We start from the raw sequence: 23,971 nt of genomic DNA on the forward strand, positions 1-23,971 counted from the left end.
CCCGTCCGGGCTAAGTCACTCGTGTTCGATACGGTATCGGGTTACCTAGGTGTTGCGGTACGGTGCGTATCGCGGCGAAAACCGGTCCAGATTCTTACCACGTTGAACATTATGTGTCTCAGTACCGTGTCTCAGCAGCGAGCGACATGAATCCCGAATGCGCAACGTTGTGGAAGGACGGAAATTCGGGGCTGTCGTTGCTCTTCGCCACTCTGTGCATCGTCGATATTTTCGGCGTATTCCCGATAATCGCGTTACCACGATCGATTGTCCAGTGCGGTAAGATCTCGCTGCAATTTTTATCGGGCTAAGAGAAGTATCTGACGATATGAAATATTTTGCAAGAATACCGAACATCCTGAGAAATCTCTGTGATCTTTCTCAATTATGAATTAAAAATACTTACCAGAAATAAAAGAGGAATTTATACGAGAAGCTCTGTATAGCGAAAGAGAGGCTTGCTTGATTGCGAGAAGTGTTTGTAACGATTGTATATTTGTGATGACATTATATATAGCAATAAGTTAATGTTAATTAAAATAAAGAGTATCGCGTAATAATTATTGATTCCTGTATTAATCTATCAATAAAAGCGCCAGCACAAATTGTTCGTTTGTTAATGGTTTCCTATATTCCGTTTTGTTGATAGATATAATCCTTGGAATAAAAAAATTGGACATATATTAATACACAAAGAAGGATGGAATGTAATATGTACTTGTTGAAAAAATATGTGTACTTGTTATTAGGACTGTACGGAATCCCTTTGGTGCTTATTGTTCTTGGTTTGCAAATTTATACGGCCATTCTGTTGGGGAGATCATGGATTATCGCGACTGCTCTGGATCCACAGATTTCACGAAAAAATCGGTATCTCTCCACCGTCCATCTAGAATTAGAACATTTAAATGTACGCATGTCTGTACAAATTTCTCTCAGACACCTTTCTATTAAATTCTTCAATGTTTTCCACACAATAAGACATTTAAAAATGTAGATTTTACGTCTAGATATATAATTAAAATTGCAGCTATCCTCTCGCCGCTGTGACGGAATTAACGATGGGGCAGCGCGCACGATCCATCATTACTCTGCTTTTGGATCTGACGGTTTTTGGTTGCGGCATCCCGAATTTGTTAGTCGGTAGGTAAATAGGTACCTGCAATTATACTCATGGATTAAAACACAAAGTAACAATCATTTTTATTCCGTTCAAAAATTTGTTCTTTGTGCTCGACATGGTTGATACGAATGCAAAGAAGAATATCCTCTTAATTATATTGCATTTTTTAATAGACTTTTCTAAGATGTTATGAGATATATCCTGCATATCATTTTGTTAAACGCAAATGATTTTTCAGCTTCACAGAACTTGCATCTGTTCGGGCTCAAGATATCGGGACAACGTTTTGATCTTTCCTTCTGTTATTGGCTATTGATAGTCGGCCTTTTACTTTGCCCGTTAATGTGGCTGGGCAGTCCGCGAGACATGAAGTAAGTCAGTAAACTGTTTTTCATATTATTATAATTCGTATACACCGGAAATGAATACTATTTATTGAATTATTATAGATGGATCGCAACGTGCTCTAGTATAATGGTCGCTTTAACAGCGATATTAACGTGGTGGAGCATTATAACTGATGACCGAACATCTGATGTCGCACCAATTGTCACTTCTCCAACGTGGGATAAATTTATTTCCGGGTACGTGCAATTCCTGTATCACACAAATATACATTTAGCAAGAGCTTTTTCCATAGTCAAAGTACATCATAAAATAATTAATATTATAGTATAATATTAAGTATAAATTTGCCAAATCAAACGATCTATTAATTAATTATTTAATAATTACTTGAACGAATTTTCAGATATGGTATGCTAGCCTTTCAGTTCGATGTGCATCCTACTTTAATGACGATACAGGTTGATATGCGCAGTCCTCGAGACATCGATAAAGCTATCTTCTTTTCTTTCATGGGTAAAAAATAGCGGAAAAAATTATTTCTTGCATTTTGTCTCTGTATACTTTGGGGCGGAGTCACAATATAAAATATTTTTCTTCCATTTATTCAAATTTCCACTTTTTATAATCTTAAATAATTTCGCATCTACTTCCTCAATATTGAAATAATATTTTATAGCTCCGAGCGTTTTCTTTTCTTGCAACTCCTCTCTTTGTTAGCATTATTCCTTACATTAATTTTTGTTTACAATAGCAAGCGGATCGCTGTTCACCATTACCACTTGCCTAGCCGTGTGGAAATACGGCGGCAATACGACTGTCAATATTCTTGAGGCTGTGCCATCCGGATCGATTGCAAATATCGCCATTCTATTAGCCGCTCTTCAGTTATGCTTCTCCAGCGTAATTGGCTACTCGGCACTCTTTCAACATCTGGAGGATCAATGGAGCGTACAAAGAAGTAAAGAAACTTTACATTTAACTATGATTTAATTAAAACCATAATTAATTTACCCTACTATTATGTTGAATCAGCTTTCGGATGGAAACGATGCGCCATGCGATCGGCGGTAGTTTTTCTCAGCGTGGTTGTAGGCGAATCGGTATCGCGATTCGACATCGTTATGGCTCTGATCGGTGGCTCGTTAACCGGATCATTGGTCTTTGTTTTACCACCTCTAATATACGCTCGAGCATTAGCTTTAAAGAAAAAATCGAATCATATACCAACTGTCGAGGCACGGATTTATTCTGGTTCTCGCAAAAGACTTAACGGCGAAGAGCAACGTTTGATGGATCCCGGAGCTCATTCCCGTTCAATTTATTACGGTTTCCTGAGTGCCACGAATAATCCTCGCAGGTATCGAATGCTTAGATATATCTAAATACTTTTTTTTTTATTAATTAACTCTATATGTAAATTGAAAAACTTATTTTTCCAAAGCATGTTATCTTTGTTAAATCCATTCGACCTACATTTAGCGTTTTAATATTGAATTTTTACTAGCTACACGTATCTCTACTTCGACGACTTAGATGACGAGATAAATTCACATTTGAGCGGCGAGTCCGCTGATTGTTACGAGGGCGAACGCAGGGACGAAGCCACTCAAATTCCAATGACTAAAACTCGTCAGGAGGACCAGCCGCTTCTTATCTATGCTACAGAGCCAATCGGAAGTCGAATCAGGAGGTCTACAGGTGATCCGCAAGAGGAGACCGCAGGAACGGTTGCAAAGAGGAAGAAATTATGGAATCTAGAAAGGATGATTAATTACTTCGGCTGCTTCATAGTAATGATTGGTATAGCGATCACGCTGTCTTCGACATATGTCAACATTTGGAATACCATACGCTACGTGCGTTTTACGCCGCCGTGCATCATTAACGCTACTGCGGGCTAAATCTTCGCACAGTTTCTCAATGTTCGTTTAGTTTCACCAATTAATTGTAACGTTTGTATTTTGTATAATATCTGTCGAATATGAAGAGTGCGATAAAATCGGATGTGAGAATGTAAAGCGATATTCTGCAATTTATCCTCACATATTTCATTTCAATCTAGAAATTATATTTCTTTCTTTTTTAGAATATCCGCAGAGAATTCTTCTCTCTGCTATCCGCGAACAAAAAATCGGGATGACAGTCTAGTGTAGGGTGTCAAACTTGTAACCACGGAAAACCAGGTTTGAGTCCACCTGATCACAGAAATTTTAATATTCTAAACTACACCCTCCGTACGAAAAATAAAGGGGGGGGGGTTCTCATGCGGAGAAACTGGGCTCCGTCTTTTGGAAGAGACGTTAAGCTGTTGGTCCACACATAGCAACTGGAAACTGCTATGTGTATCCCCCCATAAAAGTGATTTCTAGTTTTCCAAACTGGGAGTTGAGTGCCTAGGCTAACAACCTGCCCCCTTAAAAATTACTGTTAAGAAACCTGAAGGCCAAACAATTCAGAAGGCCATGGCTCGACCTACTCGACCTTGAACTGTAGCACCATTGATGACAATAATCCGCGAATAAATACAATTAATCTCATGGCGTATTTCCTTTTGGTATACAATACTTTATTTCTATCATTTGTCTGTCTGAAACTGGCTTATAAAGAGCCCCTCTGCTTGAACACTAATACATCACTAGTATTCTTATTTGGTTCAATCGTAGGAAAATCTCACATATATATTGATATATTTAATCGTATTAAAAACACGATATCCAACAAATAGAATACATAAAGTTTAAAATTAAAATATAAAAAGCATTTTCTACTCATAGACGCATTCACTGGTGAATGTGATGATTCTTGTTCTTACTTTCACACATAACCATTTTCCATCGTTGAGTCTTCAAAGCAAGCACTAAAAAGTCAAAATCATATTATAATTCTATAATTGTTAAACTTGATATCTTGCAATGATATTTTAAGGTTTCTGTTCACTCATCACTACTCAGATTGTGACATTCCACTTTCTGGCTGTATTGCTAAAGTTAATAAACATTATATAATATATATACTCAGATTGTGACGTCAGAAGCAAGAAAATATACAGTAAAAATTTTGCTAAATATTAAAATGGAAATACGTTTTAATAAAACAATACTTACAATCGATAGAACTGACTTGTAAATACCGAAAACTCTCCTTTTATTTCGTTAATTATATGTATAATCAAAAACGAAATAAGCTATGTTCACAGCTAATGACAACTGTCAAATTAATAATATATAGAAATAAATATGATTTAATTCCTCCCCGAAACAAAAAATTAATTTTCGGTATATTTTACAAGTCGGTTCTATCGATTGTAAGTGTTGATTTATTGAAACATATTTCCATTTAAATATATTTAGTAAGAATTTTTATTGTATATTTTTTCACTTCTGACGTCACAATCTGAGATAGTAGTGGTGAGTAAACAGGAATCTTAATCGGCGTACGAACCTCATTCTCTCCATATATCGTTGTTTTTCAATTTCGATCTCCTCATTCAATACCTGCTTGAATTCCTGGATCAACATACGTCTCTCCTTCTCTAGTTCGGAAATCGTCCTTTGCACATAGCAGATTTTTCTCTCTATTTCACACCTTTCTGCGCTTGGAGTTTGCTCTTTATTTTCTGTTCCGAAATGAAATATATAAAAAGCAAAAATACAAACACAAAATCAAATAAAACGGTATACCTTGCTGCTGCTTCCGTTGATGTTGTCGTGTGATGTAACTCTTCAATGTATGTTTTACTTTTTCGTCAAAAGATGACATATTTATTACAAAAATAATCTCTCGTAAACTTGATTAATCTTGCCTAATCACTATATGATTTATGAACATTGCGCTAATCATAGATCTGTCTTCTGTTCTTCATTCCAGTATTATGCTTCGTTTTTCGTGGAAAAATCGCCAGCGTACTATATTAAAAATCGGTGGTCTGGATAATGACTAAAACCTAAAACCGATGAGTACGAACGGTACGTAAGCCGGTCAAACTAATAAATTATGTACGTATAATAGGTCATATGTGAATGATAAAAACAAATAATGAATAAAAAAACTTGAAAATTGTTAAAGCAACAGATTTAGTAGGCCAGCAGCTCGCCAAGAGACAACGCACGTGTAAAGCATGCTTCGTGACACGTGTACTTCGACCAATAACATTCAGGCGCTTGTAACCAATAGCAGACTTCGAAACATTCTTTGTTCTCACACTTATTGGATACCTATACCGCGTGCTTCATGTCCTCCTTAATTATTTCTTATTCTATTCGACATTTATAATCTCATTATTAGTGTTGCGGAAACATCGTAGAAATCGATAATTTTTTCGATTACGTTTTTAAAATATTAGGAAAATATCACACAATGCAACATTCGATCATTTTTCTATATCTAATATATATCTGAAATATCTTAGAAATTTTATTTTACGACGTTAAACGTATGCAATTTATTATTTTGATTATCACGTTTTATGTGTCCGATGATTTTAATATTTTGAAAATCGTAATATATATAGGTACTTCGAAATGCATGGAATGTGTTACGATGAAATCGAAATGTACTGCCATTTTTTGACGGTATGTTCAATGAATTATTTGTAATACGTATTAAAATTACCGCATTGATCGATCCCTTTATGCTATGTACTAGAATTGATACAATGTTTTAAAATATGTAATTGTCCTGAAAAAAAAATACGAGAATATAGAATTAAGAAAAACTGCCAGAAGCCCAAGCTGTACGAAACCTTTGAATTTTTCCATATATTTAGTACCGGTCTACAATAGGTGTTTTAAGCCCTAAGCCTTAAGAAATTGTTCAATCACAGTTGAATTTGAGGAGAATAGTTGACTGTGATTGGTCAATTTCTTAGGGCTTAGGGCTTAAAACACCTATTGTAGATGGGCACTTATTCCCATATATTCGCGATTGCACCGCAATGGTTGTACACACGAAGTAATGTACTCGATAAATACTCGTATTAATTCGCCGGCACATATCGTGAGAATGACGATGAATTTCGGAAGATGTGGGAGTGATGAAGATCGGACGGTAGATGGAAAGGGTAGATAGCTCTGCAAGAACGTGTACAATAAGGCGCTTTATTTCTAAAAACCTCACGCTCATTTAGCATCGTATAGAAATAGTACTTCTTATGTCTAGATTGTGCGAGTTGTAGCATGGTGCGCAAGTATAAATATAATAAATTTCAGTCGCAGCTCGTCGCTCTCCGCCTCGTTAGCATTCGTTAATCTTCGTTGCCCTTTCTCGGCGGGCATGTTGAAGGGAGACCTTCCCGAGAGAACTGTCCCTTCACATGCCGTCACCGCCGCTGTCGCCGGTACCACCATCGCCGTCGACGCTGACACCGTCGTCGCCGGCTGCCAGCGATTTGCTGCCCTTATCCCGTTTGGCGTTGTGATAGAGGTAGGAGTGTACACGCAGACTGTTACTGTTCTTATATTTATTACCACAAAGCTTACACGTGAGACTTTCAAGCGGGCCGTGAATATAACGGACGTGGAGCTTGAGGTTCTCCTTGCGCGTGAACTGACGCAAGCACCACGGGCACGCGTACATACGTATTACCTTGCCATGCTCCATGCGCAACGTCGGTCCCAGCTCTGAAACGACACGTAACGTTGTCTCCAACGGTAAGCTGCTGCCGGGGATACCCTTGACGGTACGTCGTCCCTTATTGCTGGAATTCGCCGTCTCATACGTGAAATCACTCGGATAAGTCGCCGTGTCGCTCAGACCTGGCGAGAAAGATGTGAGAGAATATCAAAGATGCGTTCGATTCGATAAAGCTATCACGGAACTACATAAAGAGTGTGAAAGATGAATGTTAAATAGGATGCACATAAATGTATAAGAAAAAGAGAGAGCGAAAGAGAGAGGGGGGGGGGGCGAGGGAGGGAGAGGAAGGGAGGGAGGAAGGGAGAGAGAGAGAGAGAGGGGGGGGAATCAGAATCGTCATTTATTAGACGCTCTGGGACTACGTCCCCTAAAGCGTCGAAACTAAATTACAAAAAGAGTAGCAAATTAAGTATAAAACATTCTCATGGATTCATATATAAGAAGCAGTTACAAAAAAAAATATAAGAATAAAGAAAATAAAGAAAATACAGATAATATAAATGAGACGTGTTACTACATTATCTTATAGAGCTTACAACTAAAAAAAAAAAGCCATAACTGAAAGATAATTTACAAAAGCCATAGAATAAAAGATAGTTTACACTATAATCTCAAGATACGCTCAGATCTGCTGACGGAAGTCTCATGCACCTAAAGACGAAAATTGCGAAAACAGGAATTCATATAGTTTGGTCTTGAAAGAGCCGATACACGTCGCGTTGCAAATGTCAGAAGGGAGAGAGTTTCACGGCTCGGCAGCGGATAAACAAAAAGATCGCTTATAGAATTCAGTACGGCAGAGCGGAAAGTTTAGGGCATCAATCGGAGCTCTAGTATGGCGCTGCATACTTTCATGCCTAAATGTAAAATTGCTGTAGATAACTTGCGGTTTTTTCTTCCTGAGTACCGAGAATGTCAAGGGGGGGGGGGGAGGGAGAGAGAGAGAGGGGGGGGGGAGGGGGGGGGGGGGAGAGAGGGGGAGAGAAAGAGAGAGAGAAATATTAGATCGCTGCGAAAGACTTATATTTGCCAAATAAAATTAAAAACGCAATTTCAGTAAAGTGGAAGCAAGATCATAGGCTTCCCTCTTTCATGTACAGAGAAATCTTTCAATTCAATCTTCAAAGAACTCAAGTTTCCTAAATTTATTTAATATAAAGTTGGATAGGGAAGCGACAACTAAGTTTGCACCAATCTAATACTTATAAGCAATGTGCAATATGTGCATAGCAGAGATACGACTTCTGAGATATTGAAAAATTAACTTATACGATAAAAGAAGGCGAGGTATGACTTGTATATTTACATTTAAAGATTGATAAGAAATATAAAAAAGATGAATGATGCAATTTGTATTTTTCCTGTAACAAAATCGCTTCATTCATTATACAGTCGAGTCATCATCTAAAGAGATAAGTGACAAATTAGCATGAGAACGAATAGTTTTGCGATTTGAAAAGAAACAGAGGATAAGACCATCGTCAGCGTAGAACCAATTCACGAGTACTGGGATATGAAACTAGCCAATATATGATCCGCCTGCAAAAAAAGTATCTTGCGAATTGGTTCTCTTTCCGTACATGCTGCTGAACAAGTTGAAGAATGTGAACGACAAGCGAAATGCGGTAGAAGTGTAAAACGTACCGAACGGCTGAGTTTGTGAATTCTGATTGTAGGGAACTAACTGCGTATCTGGCGTGATATCTGTAAGATAACATCGCTTTCTCTAGACATTCATGACCGATGAGATGAGGTGCCTGATGAACTTATGCAGAGTATAACTCGAGGAACATCGTTTGCTCGGATTTGAAACACCCATTCGCGTGAACATGCAAACGTGATATTGCGTTGATCACAGAGATTAAATTGACTTTAACCCCCGGCGTTGCGGTTCAACGAACTGATTTTACATGTGATAAATGACCATATTCCTTGCTAAATCGTAATGCGTTAGAAATTTGATAGAGAAACCAAGTCGCTTGTTGGAAGGATGGCAATGAGATAAAAAATGTCCACGCTAGAAATACCGGGGGTTAATTATTCAGTACGTAAAAGTGCTTAGGAGCTTGTGTCGCAGTCAAACATGTGATAATGAGTCTCAATAACAAAGTATACATCTATCCGTGGCAAGACTTGAGTGCGTCAAACCTTTGGGGCGCCGATACTGCTGGTACAGCAAACTTTTCTCTTTGCCGAAGGGCGTTTCAGCTCCGGATGACGTTCCGACGACGTCATTCGATCTACCGTTAGCGTTGTCTTTAAAGTACACGAGATGCCGACAGGATGGGGGGGAGAATCACTACCTTGTTTCGGCACGTTCTCGTTGCCGGTATAGAGTATTTTTTCCGCCGTGTATCTGTATCCCGAATCCGTGTCCGTGTCCATCGTGTAATCCAGCGGTTCGTGCTTGGTTGACTGTGGCTGACTCACGTCGGACGTGCAATCCAACGGCTGTTCTTCGCACGGCGCATCCGTACTTCTGCTCCTCTCGCTGAATGCCGTCCGTGCGTCCGGAGCATTGTAGTCGGCTTCAGTGCAACTTTGCCAGTGGCAAGTGTCAGTGACAGTTGATGTTTGTACGGTAAATGGTCTTTCTCTCGTCGAGATATCGTCTGTCGAAGTGCTCTGCCTCGTTGTCGACTGTTCTTTCACGATATGCGTCAGCCTGCCGAATGTGGAAACGTTTTCATCCGTACCGCTAGGATCGCATTTGTCCCTCTCCATCTCATAGAAATCACGATCCTCGAAGTCCTCGTCATTCTTCCCAAGACTTTCTCTGAATCTCTGCAATGCAACAATCAGCTCTGTAAAAGCACCGTACACTCTCAATATATTTTATTCGAGTTTATATAGAAATTGATTTGGAAAAGGAGTAACAACTTTTATAAGTAATAGCACCCTTTCTCACATTCCACACATTGTTACTGTAACATTAGCACTTTCCCAAAGCACTCTATATCTTTGCAAAAATAATTCCAGCCGTATAGCGAACCTCATCTGCTTCTGTAGTCAGTCCTTTTATTTGTAGAGCCTCTGCAACTTTCAAAAAACCAGCAATATCCTCCTGCTTGATATTGACCTCCCCTTGATACATGAAATGCAGCATAGCTGACAAATCTCGATAATTGACATCTTTCAGGATGACAATAGGATGCTTGCATGAGTTTCCCTGTGTACAACAAATCACTGGAGCTTCAGCAGAAGCGCTCCCACAACCGTTGCTACTAGAATAATATACCTTGAAAAGCTCTCGGAAATACGTGCTGCAGACCGACAATATCAGCTTGTGGGCTCGCAGGATCTGACCTTCGGCGGCCAACGTGACGTCCACAAGGTGCTCGTCTGTCAGCAAAGTGTACAAACCCGAAGACAAGTTTGTGGGGAAGCTGTTCCACACCAAGGAGAATTGTTCGTCAGACATTGTTCCTACGTGAAAGACATCTCGTATACTCGGTAGAAAAGCAAGAGAACGTTAGATAGCCTAGATAATTCGCGAGTGCCGCATCAGGCTGCTTCTATAGCTACCTATGACGCACTGTCATTACGATTGTCAATGCATGAACTGCTATATTACACTATGCTATGTTACACTTGTGTCGTTTGAAACTGGATAACGTTATCGGTACAGTAACCACAATTTCTTTACCTTCGATGATTCCGTGTTTACAAGCGGAGGAAGTTAACCTTGTAACAAGAATCCTCCCCGCGACAATGACTATAACGATGACGACGAAACTAATTAACTGACAATGCTTTCGACACTGCTCTATAACATTGTCAGATCGTTTATATCGCAAGTATAGAGCTGCACTTCAAGTATTCGAGGCCTGACTGATCGTTCGAGCACCGTAAAAGTAGTAGCTGCAAGGTGCAAGATGCAAGATGCAAGACTGTGCAAGACGCAATCAGAAACAGTTTAGAACGCGGTCCCGCGCGCGGAGGCCTGAGTCACTTCGATATGCGCGAATTACAAAAGCGGTGCGCCATAAATCATGCGATCTTCGTCGCGCTCCGAGATGGCGACGCGTGCACGGCGTGCAATCTCGCGCAATGGCGCCGCAACCAACAATGACCAATAACAATGCGGTCGAGATATGATATATATCAACGATATTTAAGCGGAGAGCACGGACTTTTGCATAACGCATAATGCGTAAGCATAAGAAAATTGATTGGTCTATTTCTTTATGCACATGTATATGGACCAATCAATTTTTTTATGCTTACGCATTATGCATTATGTAAAAGTCTGTGCTCCCCGCTTTACATATTTTACACAAACACATATATAATATATATACAATACAGGATCAGTTTTATTTCATATGTGCCAATTATCTCCGTTAATTATCTCAATCAGAAAGTATCGGTTTATTGGAAAAATGTTTCAGATAAAGAAAAGTTGAAGGGTTCGAAGGAAGCCAATAGACGATTTTATTAGATTTTAGGTCCGGGATCCATGTTGAGTCCAGTAGAGCCCAAGTCGAACTTTTTAAATAAAAACCCACCCCCATTCTTGAGGGGGTAATTGGCAGAGATAATTGGCATACGAAATAACACACCCTGTATATATTTTAGCTTTAATTATACACAATATAATAGGCTGCGGTCCACTTGACGCTACAAATGCTTTGGAGCGTTCTTCTTCTCCTTCTTTCTTCATTGAAAGAAAAGAAGAGGAATGCTTTGAAGCATTTGTAGCGTCAAGTGGACCGCGCGCGCGCGCGCGCCACACACACACACACACACGCACGCACGCACGCACACACACGCGCGCGCGCACACACACACACACACATCTATAGTTAAATTCATACATATAATATAATACGTGATTGAGGAGGAATCTGCAATATTCCGGAAGGTGATAGTATTGATGATTCTAAGGGTCATATGAACATGGGTCCTATTCCTACTATTACCAAGATATTCTGGTTATAACGTGAAAAAAGCACCATGCGTATGGAGGGATAGAAATAAAAGACAAAGACTGACAACGTTTACACTACCTTCTTCAGTTTTCAGTACAGCATTGTCAGTCATTTGATATTCGGTCGTGCAACAACAACCAAGGCTGACAACACCTAAGGCTGATAGTAGAGAACGAGACGTTATTTGCCTTTTCACGTTATAACCAGAATATCTCGGTAACCGTTAGGAATAGGACCATGTTCATATGACCCTTTTTACTTAGAATCATCAATACTATCACCTCCCGAAATATTGCAGATTCCTCCTCAATCACCCTGTATATGAATTATTATATAATTATATAACTCAATAGGCTCAACTGGGCATCAATGTAATTTTCTACAAACGTCTTATAAAATAAGATACAAATAACAACAGAACTATTCTGTTATTGCACAATAATCTCTCTATTAATTCCTATTATTAATATCTATTTATACTTGTAAGATATAATTCTTCATTCTTCCTCTCTAATATTTAAATTCAGAGTGCCCTGAATAGTTTCTAACCTTTCCATGAATCTTTCTTCATTCGAAATATAATAAGTTGATCTCAAAGAGAGAGATCTGTGAAATCCTGATTCATTTCAGAAATCACATTCGATTTGTGGAGCTTATATCAAACGATTAATGAAGTGCTGTCATGGCTGTCGGTGAGACGGAAGCATTTCCAGAGGCCGTAGCGCGCCTCCCAGTCGATGAAGAACAGCTCCGGCTTGTTCCAGAGAACGTGATGCAACGCAAAGTTATACTGGGACTGGATGGGAGGGTTCAGATGCGGCGCCCACTGCGCCCTTTCCATCACGATCCTGTTCACGTAGCTGTAGAACACTTCGGCCTTGTGTATCCAGCAGATGAGGGACATAATGGAGATGATCGTAGCGTGCACGTGGCAGGCTACCTCCACGCGATTATTCTGCTGCTGCAGGATGATCTCCTGCAGGTTCATCGCGAGGCAAACCAGGGCAGCGGCCGTGAAGCCGCATGGTACCTCGACGGCAATCAGACACACCGTGCAGTACGTTGTTTCGAGATTCATCCTTGAGTCCATGTGGTTTATTAGACTCTTCAATAGGCTATCGTGCAGCAATTCGCGGTGCAGCTTGAAAAACAGCCTGTCTTCTTTGCGACACTGTGCGACACGCAGGTCGAGACGCGTGTGTTCGAAAAAGATCCTAGGCGTGTCGAAAATCGCACGGTTGTCCTTGCGGTCCATCAAGTACTGAAGCACCCGGTTGCCCAGAAGGCTGGTCAACCGACTAGACGAGCCCACCATTCGCATTAACAGCGGGAAGATCGTCGGCGTGAGTGTCTGCTCATATAGATCCGCCTGATGCGTATAAGCGGCAAATTCCAGGGTGCTGCCAAACTCCAGAACGAATTCGTCAGTCGTGCCTGCGGCTACTGTCCATGAGCACATGTGCTGCACGACCACCAGTAGCTGATCATTCGACAGATGCTTCATGGTGTTTCTCAGACAAACTTCCAAACCCTTCTTGAGGCTTGCGAGCGGTGGCAGCAGCGATGGCACCAAGGAAGCGGAGGAAGAAGAGTCAAAAATGGTTGTCAATCGTGCGATGATACTGGCGTGAAAGAGCCCGAGCATCCTCTCTATCGTCGCCACTGTATCCTGCGTTGCTGGCCACACATACACGTCAAGGAGCTCGTACAATACTCTGACGAGGCCGCGAGCGTCCTCGACGCCGATCTCTGGTAGCGTTAACTTGTTCCAGACTGCGTGGATGATCAGCCCGACGCTAACAGGACTGACGTCCAGTAGACTGTACATCACTTCGAAACAGAAGGTCTCGAATTTCCAGAGTCGCTCGTGGTAGACGGCTTCTACGATCGTCTCTACAACTTCCCGCGACTTCTCCGGCAGGTAGCTCTTCAGCAGGGAGTGGTAGCAGTCTCGAGCGACTCTGAACTTCCGTCGACGTTTCCATTCGCAAAACCCATCCATGTGCAGCACGCTCTCATAGTGTAACAGGATCCTCAGGAGGCACGTGACAAGTGCGCGAGGATGGCGAGACTGCAATTGCTTCTTCGTCGCATTTCTAACGATCATCGTTATCTTATCCAAAGTCTTATCCTGCTGCGCCGGGGAGTGAAAAACAGTCGACGAGAAGCTCTTAGAGATATCATCCATTCTTCGTGCGAGTTCTTCATCGGTGATCATTCGTAGAATCGATACAAAGTTGCTTAGATTTTAAGAGAAATGTGACAGAAGCCAGAGTTCCTAAAAAACGAAATACGAGATATTAAAAATAGAAATATAATAGAGAGCAATAATATGAATAATATTATATATAATACGTAGAAGAGACTGAAATTTATAAAAATATGGAATAATAAAACCAAAATATTTTATGCGGGTTAAAATTCAACTTTCAATTTTTTTGGAAGATTATAATAGAAACGTGAAATTGCAGCTTACCTCGTATTAAAAGATTCGTGTTGTGATGTTTTTCAGTGTAATTACCAGTCCACAATTTTAATGTTCATATTACCTGTCTCCTATTCTTGCCGACGTATTAAATTTAAAATAGCACGATAAAAAGATCTATAAGTAATAACGATCTATAATACATATTATTTACATAAGTACAGCGATATAATATAGTGGGACACGTCCGTAGATAAAAAACAATACTTTATTCTATATTTACAAATTCCTATACATTTATGCACATAATGTACGAAGAGTACGTCCCAAAATTCTCGATTTTACAAAGTGGACTTAAGAATTCGCGAGTCTTTAACTATATCTCTAACCCATTATTAAATATATTAAATACACGGTACTCGCATATTATTTTAACAAATGTAACAAAGCTTTCGTATTTAGAACCACAAATCACCGCCGACGTCCTCGTCCGGTTGCGGCAGCTGTTGCTGCTGATTCTGCTCTTCTACTTCCTGCTTTAATGTGGTGTTTTCGGCGTCATCGTCGCTTTCGGAAACGGCTAAGTCGTCCTGGATCTTATTTTCGCCTTTATCGTCTCTGGCCGGTAAACCAGCCAACAGAAAGTCTGACGGATCGTAATTTGGATCGACGTCCATGCTCTCATCTACGAGTGGAAAGTCAACATTTACGAGTCAGTAAAAAATTGATACAACTTTATTATCGAGCAAACAATCCAATAAAAAATTCGTTTTATTTTTGAAGAGTTATACCTCGTATTTCTTGAAACCGTTCGGTTACGCGCGATTAAAAATAGTAATAGGTTTCTCTTGAATTATCTATATTCCTGTATGGTTTCTATTTTCTTCAAAAGAGTAGATTATCAAGCAAAGCGATAGAAAAATCAATTATTGATTACTTGAAACTTTGTCTTCTTACCTTGTTGAAGCAGTTGCTGTTCGCCCATATAAAAACCGACGTTGCCTAACTGGACCATCGCCTCGGCGGCTTGCTGACTATCATCGTCCGCTAATATGACACCTTCTTCTCTGACTTCACTTAATTCCAGTGCCTCCGTTTCGTTTTGCTCGGAATGTTCGTCTGTGCCGAATGGCACTTCATCGAACTCATCTTCACTGGAGAATTGAAGATCTGTAACAGAAAGAAAGACTGTTAATCAAACTCCGATAGATACAAAATAAAATTAGGATTATATTGCTTTACCTTCTTCGAGTACATCTTTCTTTTTCGAGTTTCTATCCATATCCGCTTCCATGTCTCCTTCTACATCGACAAAATCGAAGTCATCCATATTTGATTTGCCAAATGGATTTTCCGGAGAACTGGTCTGACTCTGAGCATAATTTCAATATTGAATAAAATGTAGAAATTAAAGACGTCGAGCATCGAAAAAGCGGAGATTAAGTAACGAAATAATAAAATGTGAATTATAAGCAAGAAATATATACGCTAAGTAAACATAAGAATAAATATAATCCTTACGCCTCTGTATTCAGGTTCTGTAATAGTATAGTTTTCCTCATCCTGACAAAGCCACGAGGAATCTATGTCCGCTTGTTCCATCGCCCGTTTTTGCACGAGCACTATATTGTTCTCTAGTTGCGTCAGATGTTCATCATACTAAAACAAAGTTCATCATTGTTTGTAACTATTCCAGTAATTCCTTATTCTTATTTTTAAGAACTCTTAATAACTTTTTTCATCTAATTAACATAAAAACATTTATACCTCGTCTAATGTGTCTTTACACACTTTAACCAGCAACTCCGCTTTATTTGTGAGCGGAGAGTCCTTGCCATTATAAAGCGTGCAATTCTCCAAAATCTGTTCGATATCTCTGAGAAATTCGTTACGACTGTGGTATTTGTGCGCTGAAAGGGTTTTAAAAATAGATAAATTAATTTCAAGAAAATAAATTACAATCATACAAATCTATATCTTTTATACATTAACAAATTAAAATTTCTTACCAGAAACTTTTTTAGATATTGTTTCTAGATCCATCGGCCTCTTGACAATACTGTAATAATCCTTCACCATTTTTTTATTCACAGGTTTCATGAACGGCCATACTTCTGTCATGGATTTCAATTTGTTGTTGACAACGTTGTCCAAGATGAAGGTGAGGGCAACTTGGTCATTGTCGTCAAGAAGAGGATTGATTGCTTTCTCCAGCCTCATCAAACGATCCTCCTTTTCACCGAGCCTCTCGACGCACGTATCCAACATTCTCCTAGCGGCTACAGTCAACGAACTCTTCGTTCCATTATAGAGTGTCGAGTTCTCCACGATCTGATTGACATCCGCCAGAAATTCTTCCCTGCTTTGATATTTTTTCATTCTCAAATTTTCACGTATGGTCTGTAGATCCATGGGTCGCTGTATGATCTTGTGATAATCGGGGACTACCTGATGACAAATAATAGCACGATTTATATATATTCGTAAAAAAATATTTTTCGATTTTTAAGATATTTCCACTACACAAATATTCTATTTAAATTTTTATGTATACTTTTATATATTTATATCAACTTATATAAAGCTCTTATAATTGAAATTTAATATTATTTCAATTCGATTCATAATCGAAGTTTTTAGTTTAATCTCGTAAGTTAAAATAGCTTTTACTTTAGCATTGACTGGAAACAGGAACGGTTGCACATCGGGCAAATCCCTCATCTCGTTCAGAATGCTTTCCAACATTGTTGACATTACGACAACTGGGTCAGTCCTACGCCTGTTAACCGGCCTTTGGTGGCGTTTCAAATAATCGCAGTGGTCATCTGTGGGCGGTTTCCTGCGTTTCTTCGAATTCACCGCCTCCTTCGGCACTTTGAGCAACAATGTACGTCTCTTCATCTCCTCGGCATGCTAAAATAAACCATAGATTTTGATCAGCATTTTAGATTCTTCGGATTCCGTAATTGATATGAATATTCCTCAGATTGAGCCCTTGTCATTAAATTTTCAATATCCATCAACTCACCTTGATAAGTTTCGAGGATAGTTTCACCTTAGTGCCATCGACATTAACTAGATCCTGATCGTCGGTATTTAGCTGCTTTTCAATTTCCTCCTCCTGTTCCTCAGTCATCGCAACGTTAACCGGTGCTGTGGCAATGCTGTTCTGGTAGAGCGGACAGGCCTTGTTGGTACGCATGTGACCAACGTTGCCACAAGCGCCGCACTTAAGCTTCAGATCTGGCTTGAGTTTAGGCTTTTTGCGCTTGGGAGGCGATACCTCCGGTTTAGGATGTTTGGGTGCGGGGGTGGAGGAAGTAGAGGATTGGAAATTACAGAATGGAAGGATACTAGTTGAGGAAGTGGTAGTCGGGGTGTTAGTGTTGCTGCGATCAAATATGTTGTTGCTCGAATTGTTGATGCTGCTGCCGTTCACTATCGGCGGCCCACCCAACATACGTTCTCTCTCCTGATTCCGTTTGATTCGTCGCAACTGTTCCTGAATCCTACGCTTCTCCCGCTTCATTTCTTCCTTCTGCGCCTCGTCCAATGTGGCGAACTGCTTGATAAACGTCTCATCTTTCGAATTGCGGATCTTTATGTACGTGTCGATCACAGCAGGCTTCCTCACCAGCTCGACTCGCGTATACTCCTTACCCTCCGGATTACGGAACGTGCGGTAGATCTTTAATACGCGACCCTGCTGCGCATTGAAGTTGTTAACCGGGCTATCCTCTTCGTCGTCCTTCTTTTTGCTCTCCTTGGCCTTCTTGCTCTCCTGCTCCTGCGCCTCGCCCATCAGCATCTTCCGTAGCTCGTGCCGCTGTTGCTCCTCCCGCTCCAGCGATAGCTGCGTGCTGGTCTTTTTGTTCGACAACATATTCTCAATGTTCTTACCCATTTCCTCGATATCAGAGCTATCCTCTTCCGAGCTCTCGCCTTCGTCTGTGCTCAATACTTCGTTTGACGACAATACGCGGTTCTGCAAGTCGAAGATTCGTTGGCACTCCTCCTTGTAACGTTCTTGATGTTCGGCGATAGAGAAACGATTGCCACGTGAAAACTTCGTCATGCCCTCCTCACCGGCTTTTGCTTTCTCTGTGGACAGAGTTCGAACTACGTCGATTACTTCCCAACGCGATAACTTCTTAATCTCTTCCTCGGGTACGCCGAACTTTCGCAGCAACGCTTTTGCATTGTTCAAGGACAATCTCCTCAAGTCTGCATCTGTGCCAGTTACAGTTCTTTTTGGTTGAGCTTCTTGCTCTTCCTATCCGAAACAACATTTCATGATTTATTCTAATATGAATAATAACACTTTTAATTAATAGATACTTGTCAGAACAAACCTTGCTAATAGTTGGTTTATTCGGCACTCTAACATAAGAGAAACCTTCACCGCACCCAGTTGGATCGGCTGGACCTGCCAACTGCAGTAAACACTTTCCTTTCATGGCTTGGATGTATGCGCGCGTCGTGTTCCATGGTGCCACCTTCACCTCGTCATCCATCTTTAGCTGCATATCTTCGTCGTCATCGTCCTGTGGAGTGAACAGAAACTTCTCACCGTATCCGGCGTCCTTTAGACGCTGTTCGGCCGCAATCATGCTGAAATAAGCGCAGCATTGCTCTGGCGACACCATAGCGCGGATCTCTTCCTCCGTTGGCAATCTAAAGTCCGGTTTTATTACCCACCAATTGGAATCCATGCCTATTCAATATCAAAAGGTTTCTGAGTAATGTAAACGTTTATAGACTTGCTTAGAAATGAAATATAACAGCAACAACGCTCTTTTTCTATGCAATTTTTACTTTGCTTCCTTTCAGCTTTTATTGCAGAAAAAATAACGAACAACTTGATATTAGTTACGCACCGGTTCTTTTAAAGTCAGCGCACAGCTTCAATCTCTTCCTGATGCTACTCTCGCTGTGAGATGGGAAGGCCTTCTTTATATCATCCATCTTAATTCGTCGGGGAGTATCGCGTGACTTCCAGAACAATCTGTATATGAACACCTGTAGAAAATCTCGTACAAAGTTGTTTGCTCTCTTTGAGTTAGGTCCAGGAACTTCGTAAAGTGGGCATTCCTGTCCGGCAACAAACAAGGCGTCCACTTCTCTAACATAATATTGCTGTCTGGAAAGATTACAAAATCAATGAAAATAAATACAACATTTTGATAGATATATGTATATGTATACACAAGATGCTCCAGGATTTAACCGACAAATTGCAGAGATATTCTACAAGTGGAAATAAAAAAAAATGTTATATGAAGTTTGGCTAGAAATGCTTTATTACAATGTTATAAACAAATATTGAAACGGAATATGAAATAGGTAAAAATGGATCTCCGAAATCGCCATATTTACCGCTTCTTGATTTTTATTTATAGGGAACTTTAAAAAACGAGGTTTACAGTACAGAAGTAATTTCCCGTGAAAATTTAATGCAACGAATTAATAATTCAATTAGTAAGATGCAACAAAATTCTCAGGAAATTTGTTGCATTTGTAATAAGTTTCGTATTACATCGATGTCAAGGTGCTATTGTCATGCAAGGACATTTTAAAATACGTTACTAATTGTCATTACTAAAAGTCGGTTTATTCATACTTTGTACGTAGGAAAATCCGTTGTTATCTATATTTCATGTTTTATTTCAATATTTGTTGCCAATATGATTACTTCTGTACTGTGTAAACCTTTATCTTTTAATTTCTCATAAGTAAAGATCAAGAGGCGTTAAATCTGATGATCTCGGATATCAGAGGACCAGTTTTGCCTATTTTATGTTCCATTTCAATATTTATTCATAACTTTGTAATAAGGCATTTCTAGTTAAACTTCATATAACATTTTTTTCTTATTTTTACTTGTAGAATGTCTTCCCGCAATTTGTCGGTTAAATCCTGGGACATCCTTTAATATTTCGTATGTATATGTCCAGGCATTCCTACCGGTGATCGTACACAAGAAATATAAAAATTGGCAAGCGTAGAAAATGGAAGAATATAAACATGATTGTATATTAAGGCGAATTACCTCGTTCTTATAACTAAGAAATCGGTCTCGGGAATTTTGTGCTCGTAAAGGGGAGCTCTGTACATGTTATTCTCGACTGCCTGGATGCTTTGGCCAGGCGTGAGTATTCCCAGGAAAGGGCTGGTGTGAGCGTATGCAGTCTCTCCGTATCTGTACGTCTGCGGTCCCTGATCCTTGCCCGCCCTCCTCTTGTAATAGTTCTTCACTTTGGAGCACATGCCAACCTGATTCATAAGCGGTGGATGTTCCTCTGAAAACTCAACGAGCACCAACTCGCCGTCCCGTCCGGTTAAGTCCTCAGGTGTTCTCATGAAGAACACATCGCCCCCACCGGAAGCAATCCTTTCTTGCTCTCGTTGCTTAGCTTTCTTCTTAATGTGCTTTAGTAGGGGCAAGACACCATGCGGTCCTGGATGAGCCAACGGCCCATGGCTGAACCTTCGCAACGGCGGCCTATGAAAATTTCTCAATCGCATTGGACCCATGTGCGTTTGTACAAAAGGAACGCGCAGCTCCACTACTGGAGTGCTGTGTTGTATCAAATTGCCGCCGCCGACTTTCAGCCTCAACGTAGTTTCTGAGGACTTGGGCATGTAATACGTGTCATTTGATATGTTAAACGGATCTCGGTCGGGCGACTTTGGCGGTGGCGGAGGCGTGTCTTCTTCAAGGACGTTGATGACGCCCGCTTTGCCCAGCAATAGTTTGCTCTTCTTGACATGCGGATGCGGAATTTTTACCTTGGGCTGCGGGCCATTATCCTTGTGAAGAAGAGCGGGATCTATGTCGTCCGGTATGCCTAGAACTATGTTCTCGTCGTTCGGATCCAATGTAAGTATCTTCGGTTTTGGGATCTTTCTCATGTTTTCAGGATCCCAAATGACCTCTTCCTCCCATAAACCGTAAACAAGCTCTTCATTTTCCACCGGAAATATCGAATACCACGTATCGTCTTCCTCCCGCTGTTGTTGCTGATTTCCCTTACCCATGTTCATCTTATTCTTCTGAGATTGCATATGCAATGGCGTTGTAATTTGTGAAGTGGCCAGTCTAACGTTAGGTGCTACATTAACCGGGGCACCCTTTCCTGGCTGACTGAAGGCCTGCGCGGTTCTGTTACCGCTCGATGGCACCCAGCCAGCAGCATTGTTCTTACTGTTTAACTTCTGCATTACCTATTAAATAAGAAATAAATTTATTTCTTATTTTTGGCAAGCATGTGATACTGACCGCTTTATTAACAAAATTGTACCTTATGCTTTATGTCATCTCCGTTCCAGACAACATCATCTTCCCAATGCAACTGGGACACCATTAAAAATGCGTCATCAGCAAACTCCTCATCTTGGGTTTCTGGTTTGTCGCCTTCTTGCTCTTCCACCTAATTTCAGAACAAGAAAGTATAAATGTTTAAAGATAATTACGCAATAGTAATCAGTGTGTTAAACACAACATAATAAGAACGCACTTTTTCAATCGTCTTGAAGCCGTAGTTGAACCCGTCTCCAGTTTCTGGAACTTCTAGCATGTCATACCACAACTGCGCGGGTCCAAATCTCCAGTCAGCCACTTTGGGTCCCATGTCACCGTTCTCTCCATTCTCGCCGGTCTTACCGGTCTGTTCCTTGTCTTCTACCGGTCGCAGAAGTTTGTTTTCGTCATCCGAGCGACATGCTTCCACGCTCGGCTCAGGACCGTAATGCATGATCCAACCCTGAAACAAATAACACAATATTAACCCTCTGTATTCAGCAGCGTAATAACAATAGCAATTAGCAATTTCACAGATCTAAAGAAAATATTGATATGAAGAGATTATACCTTAAATTTGGGTTTTTTGTCATCCTGATCAGAGCCAGAATCAGAATCTCTGACATCATGATGCTTTTTCTTCTTACGTCGCTTCCTCACACCTCTCCATATCTGTGGCAGACTGCTCGGCTTGCCTGGACCGAACAGTCGTGAGAATCTGAGTACTTTGTTGGCGCGAAAGTCTGGGAACAATTCGGTGACGTCGATATTAGCGTACTTGGACGGCAGCATGGAAGCGAGGGGCGTCTCCAATTTACGTTGACGCGCCGCCTCTGCTTCCTCTGCAGTCAATGCCTCTTTTTCCTCTGGTATCGGCGGCGGTGGCATCAATTGTGTATCTGATTTGCTGATGACCTCCTCATCGTCGGCATCATAATCTGCATTCTCCTTGTCAACTTTCTTGTCAAGTCCATTACTTTTAGCTAAAAACAAATATTGAAACTCATGACTCTTCATTAATCATTGTAAATAAAGACACATAATATCAGTCAACTATATACTAGAATGTAAACTCTACTCTAGAAGAAAACGGAAAAAAAGATGGAAGACTATAACCAGCTGTTTTTTTTCTATTGCTGTACTTTTCAAGGACAATAGAAAACCATTGATTAATCAAAATTTGTTAAATAGAAATAATCCCTAATCAATCCATCTTTTTCTTCTTGTTACCCAGTTGCTAAGCATGGTAATGCATACTCCAATATAGTATATAGTTTACTGCATAATATACATTTTAACATTACATTAATGCTATAATTATCAATTGTATATAAATATGATATCTATACAAAACCACAATGCAGCTACTAACAGATCTCATCATTTGTATCATCCGCTAACTCATTTATATCCGAAAAATCTAGCGCGGTGGGTGATTTTGCCAAGTAATCCACATCTGTGTCATTCACAGTTGTGTTTTGATCCTCCTTATCATCCGCTTTGCCATTCTCTTTCTCCTCGGCATTGTTGTCATTGGACATCATCTCATTGATGAACGAACTCAGACCAAGGTGACTGAGTGAAGCTAAATGTTGCTTAGCTTCAGGATCCAAGATATCATCCTCCAATTGACCATTGTCGTCGATGTTGCCAAAGAGGAAGCCAGTGATGTTGAGGCCAGACGCAAAGTCCTTCTCGTTCTCCTCGTCGGAATCCCCCATTTCTCCCTTGTTGAGATTTAACGGAAAATTCAACCTTTGCAATGTAAAGCCCGTGAAATGTCTGCCTGCTGAACGTACGCTAGTTCTATAAGTCAATCACAAAATCAGAATACAATAACATCTTTTTTTATTCGCTCTTATAATTTGCAAAATAGTATCGATCTTACCTCACGCGAATTACGCCCGGCACCGGCGAATCGCGCACGAAACCCGGTCCAGCAGTTTGTTTACATAAATATCATCGCGATGATCAACCATCCGCAAAACAAACGGGAACCAACTAATAACCAAAAACACGACCTCGCTGAATTTATCTGGAACTCCGATCGTACGGATACTAGATACGTAGAATGAATCGGGTTCTCCTTTGTCGCAAGTCGCGACATCTGTAGAATCAATTTAAATTAAAATCGCGTTGTTCTAGCGTTGTCTAGGAACTTTGTAAATCATGATTACCCTAAACAGAGAGAATTCTTCTCTCTGCCCTAG

The 23,971-nt window shown here is 40.4% G+C and overlaps 5 protein-coding genes across 8 annotated transcripts; 1 reads left to right on the plus strand and 4 right to left on the minus strand.

Moving 5' to 3' along the window:
- The first annotated feature begins 6 nt into the window (after positions 1–6).
- On the plus strand, positions 7–3,610 carry LOC112459480 (amino acid transporter AVT1C-like). Its single transcript, XM_025023591.1, has 9 exons — positions 7–279; positions 750–870; positions 1,031–1,143; positions 1,362–1,494; positions 1,573–1,707; positions 1,875–1,984; positions 2,223–2,429; positions 2,504–2,828; positions 2,976–3,610. Exons 1-9 carry the CDS (start codon positions 147–149, stop codon positions 3,370–3,372), a joined length of 1,674 nt encoding a protein of 557 aa, XP_024879359.1. The 5' UTR covers positions 7–146; the 3' UTR covers positions 3,373–3,610.
- A 127-nt stretch (positions 3,611–3,737) lies between these two features.
- Positions 3,738–5,897, minus strand: LOC112459478. 2 transcript variants are annotated; one of them, XM_025023590.1, is made up of 3 exons: positions 5,152–5,897; positions 4,913–5,087; positions 3,738–4,328 (listed from the first exon to the last, which is right to left on the minus strand). In XM_025023590.1, the coding sequence occupies exons 1-3, from the start codon at positions 5,228–5,230 to the stop codon at positions 4,286–4,288; spliced, it is 297 nt and encodes a 98-aa protein (XP_024879358.1). In that variant the 5' UTR covers positions 5,231–5,897; the 3' UTR covers positions 3,738–4,285. The 2 variants fall into 2 exon arrangements, with proteins under 2 accessions (XP_024879358.1, XP_024879357.1); XM_025023589.1 differs by lacking the exon at positions 3,738–4,328 and having other exon boundaries at positions 4,697–5,087.
- Positions 5,898–6,551: 654 nt separating this feature from the next.
- LOC112459474 (modifier of mdg4-like) lies at positions 6,552–11,169 on the minus strand. 2 transcript variants are annotated; one of them, XM_025023580.1, is made up of 6 exons: positions 10,752–11,169; positions 10,344–10,531; positions 10,098–10,274; positions 9,409–9,889; positions 8,750–8,809; positions 6,552–7,224 (listed from the first exon to the last, which is right to left on the minus strand). In XM_025023580.1, exons 2-6 carry the CDS (start codon positions 10,524–10,526, stop codon positions 6,779–6,781), a joined length of 1,347 nt encoding a protein of 448 aa, XP_024879348.1. In that variant the 5' UTR covers positions 10,527–10,531; positions 10,752–11,169; the 3' UTR covers positions 6,552–6,778. The 2 variants fall into 2 exon arrangements, with proteins under 2 accessions (XP_024879348.1, XP_024879349.1); XM_025023581.1 differs by lacking the exon at positions 8,750–8,809 and having other exon boundaries at positions 10,752–11,168.
- Positions 11,170–12,413: 1,244 nt separating this feature from the next.
- Positions 12,414–14,254, minus strand: LOC112459473. The gene has a single exon (XM_025023579.1). The coding sequence runs from the start codon at positions 14,252–14,254 to the stop codon at positions 12,695–12,697; it is 1,560 nt and encodes a 519-aa protein (XP_024879347.1). The 3' UTR covers positions 12,414–12,694.
- Positions 14,255–14,711: 457 nt separating this feature from the next.
- Positions 14,712–23,791, minus strand: LOC112459472 (transcription initiation factor TFIID subunit 1-like). Of its 2 annotated transcripts, XM_025023577.1 has the most exons (16): positions 23,650–23,791; positions 23,134–23,567; positions 22,332–22,744; positions 21,979–22,224; positions 21,763–21,891; positions 20,511–21,685; positions 19,339–19,601; positions 18,814–19,175; positions 17,490–18,734; positions 17,132–17,374; positions 16,471–16,909; positions 16,229–16,371; positions 15,983–16,120; positions 15,704–15,833; positions 15,419–15,631; positions 14,920–15,146 (listed from the first exon to the last, which is right to left on the minus strand). In XM_025023577.1, the coding sequence occupies exons 2-16, from the start codon at positions 23,480–23,482 to the stop codon at positions 14,920–14,922; spliced, it is 5,715 nt and encodes a 1,904-aa protein (XP_024879345.1). In that variant the 5' UTR covers positions 23,483–23,567; positions 23,650–23,791. The 2 variants fall into 2 exon arrangements, with proteins under 2 accessions (XP_024879346.1, XP_024879345.1); XM_025023578.1 differs by lacking the exon at positions 23,650–23,791 and having other exon boundaries at positions 14,712–15,146; positions 23,134–23,482.
- Positions 23,792–23,971: the final 180 nt, after the last annotated feature.

This window comes from Temnothorax curvispinosus, unplaced genomic scaffold, assembly GCF_003070985.1.
Source record: "Temnothorax curvispinosus isolate PA1 unplaced genomic scaffold, ASM307098v1 QBEX01009856.1, whole genome shotgun sequence".
In the NCBI taxonomy this organism is placed as follows: Eukaryota; Metazoa; Arthropoda; class Insecta; order Hymenoptera; family Formicidae; genus Temnothorax; species Temnothorax curvispinosus.

Excerpts from the sequence above, each read along its gene's own strand:
- LOC112459472 (XM_025023578.1), bottom strand. The coding sequence starts at position 23,482 with ATGGGGGATTCCGACGAGGAGAACGAGAAGGACTTTGCGTCTGGCCTC. Across the intron at positions 21,892-21,978 it reads GCTTCAAGACGATTGAAAAA|GTGGAAGAGCAAGAAGGCGA; the intron begins GTGCGTTCTTAT and ends TTCTGAAATTAG. Across the intron at positions 19,602-20,510 it reads TTCTTAGTTATAAGAACGAG|ACAGCAATATTATGTTAGAG; the intron begins GTAATTCGCCTT and ends TAATCTTTCCAG.
- LOC112459478 (XM_025023589.1), bottom strand. The coding sequence starts at position 5,230 with ATGTCATCTTTTGACGAAAAAGTAAAACATACATTGAAGAGTTACATC. Across the intron at positions 5,088-5,151 it reads TCAACGGAAGCAGCAGCAAG|AAAATAAAGAGCAAACTCCA; the intron begins GTATACCGTTTT and ends ATTTCGGAACAG.
- LOC112459480 (XM_025023591.1), top strand. The coding sequence starts at position 147 with ATGAATCCCGAATGCGCAACGTTGTGGAAGGACGGAAATTCGGGGCTG. Across the intron at positions 1,144-1,361 it reads CATCCCGAATTTGTTAGTCG|CTTCACAGAACTTGCATCTG; the intron begins GTAGGTAAATAG and ends ATGATTTTTCAG. Across the intron at positions 1,495-1,572 it reads GGCAGTCCGCGAGACATGAA|ATGGATCGCAACGTGCTCTA; the intron begins GTAAGTCAGTAA and ends GAATTATTATAG.
- LOC112459473 (XM_025023579.1), bottom strand. The coding sequence starts at position 14,254 with ATGATCACCGATGAAGAACTCGCACGAAGAATGGATGATATCTCTAAG.
- LOC112459474 (XM_025023580.1), bottom strand. The coding sequence starts at position 10,526 with ATGTCTGACGAACAATTCTCCTTGGTGTGGAACAGCTTCCCCACAAAC. Across the intron at positions 10,275-10,343 it reads ATTTCCGAGAGCTTTTCAAG|GGAAACTCATGCAAGCATCC; the intron begins GTATATTATTCT and ends TGTTGTACACAG. Across the intron at positions 8,810-9,408 it reads CGAGAACGTGCCGAAACAAG|ATATCACGCCAGATACGCAG; the intron begins GTAGTGATTCTC and ends GTTATCTTACAG.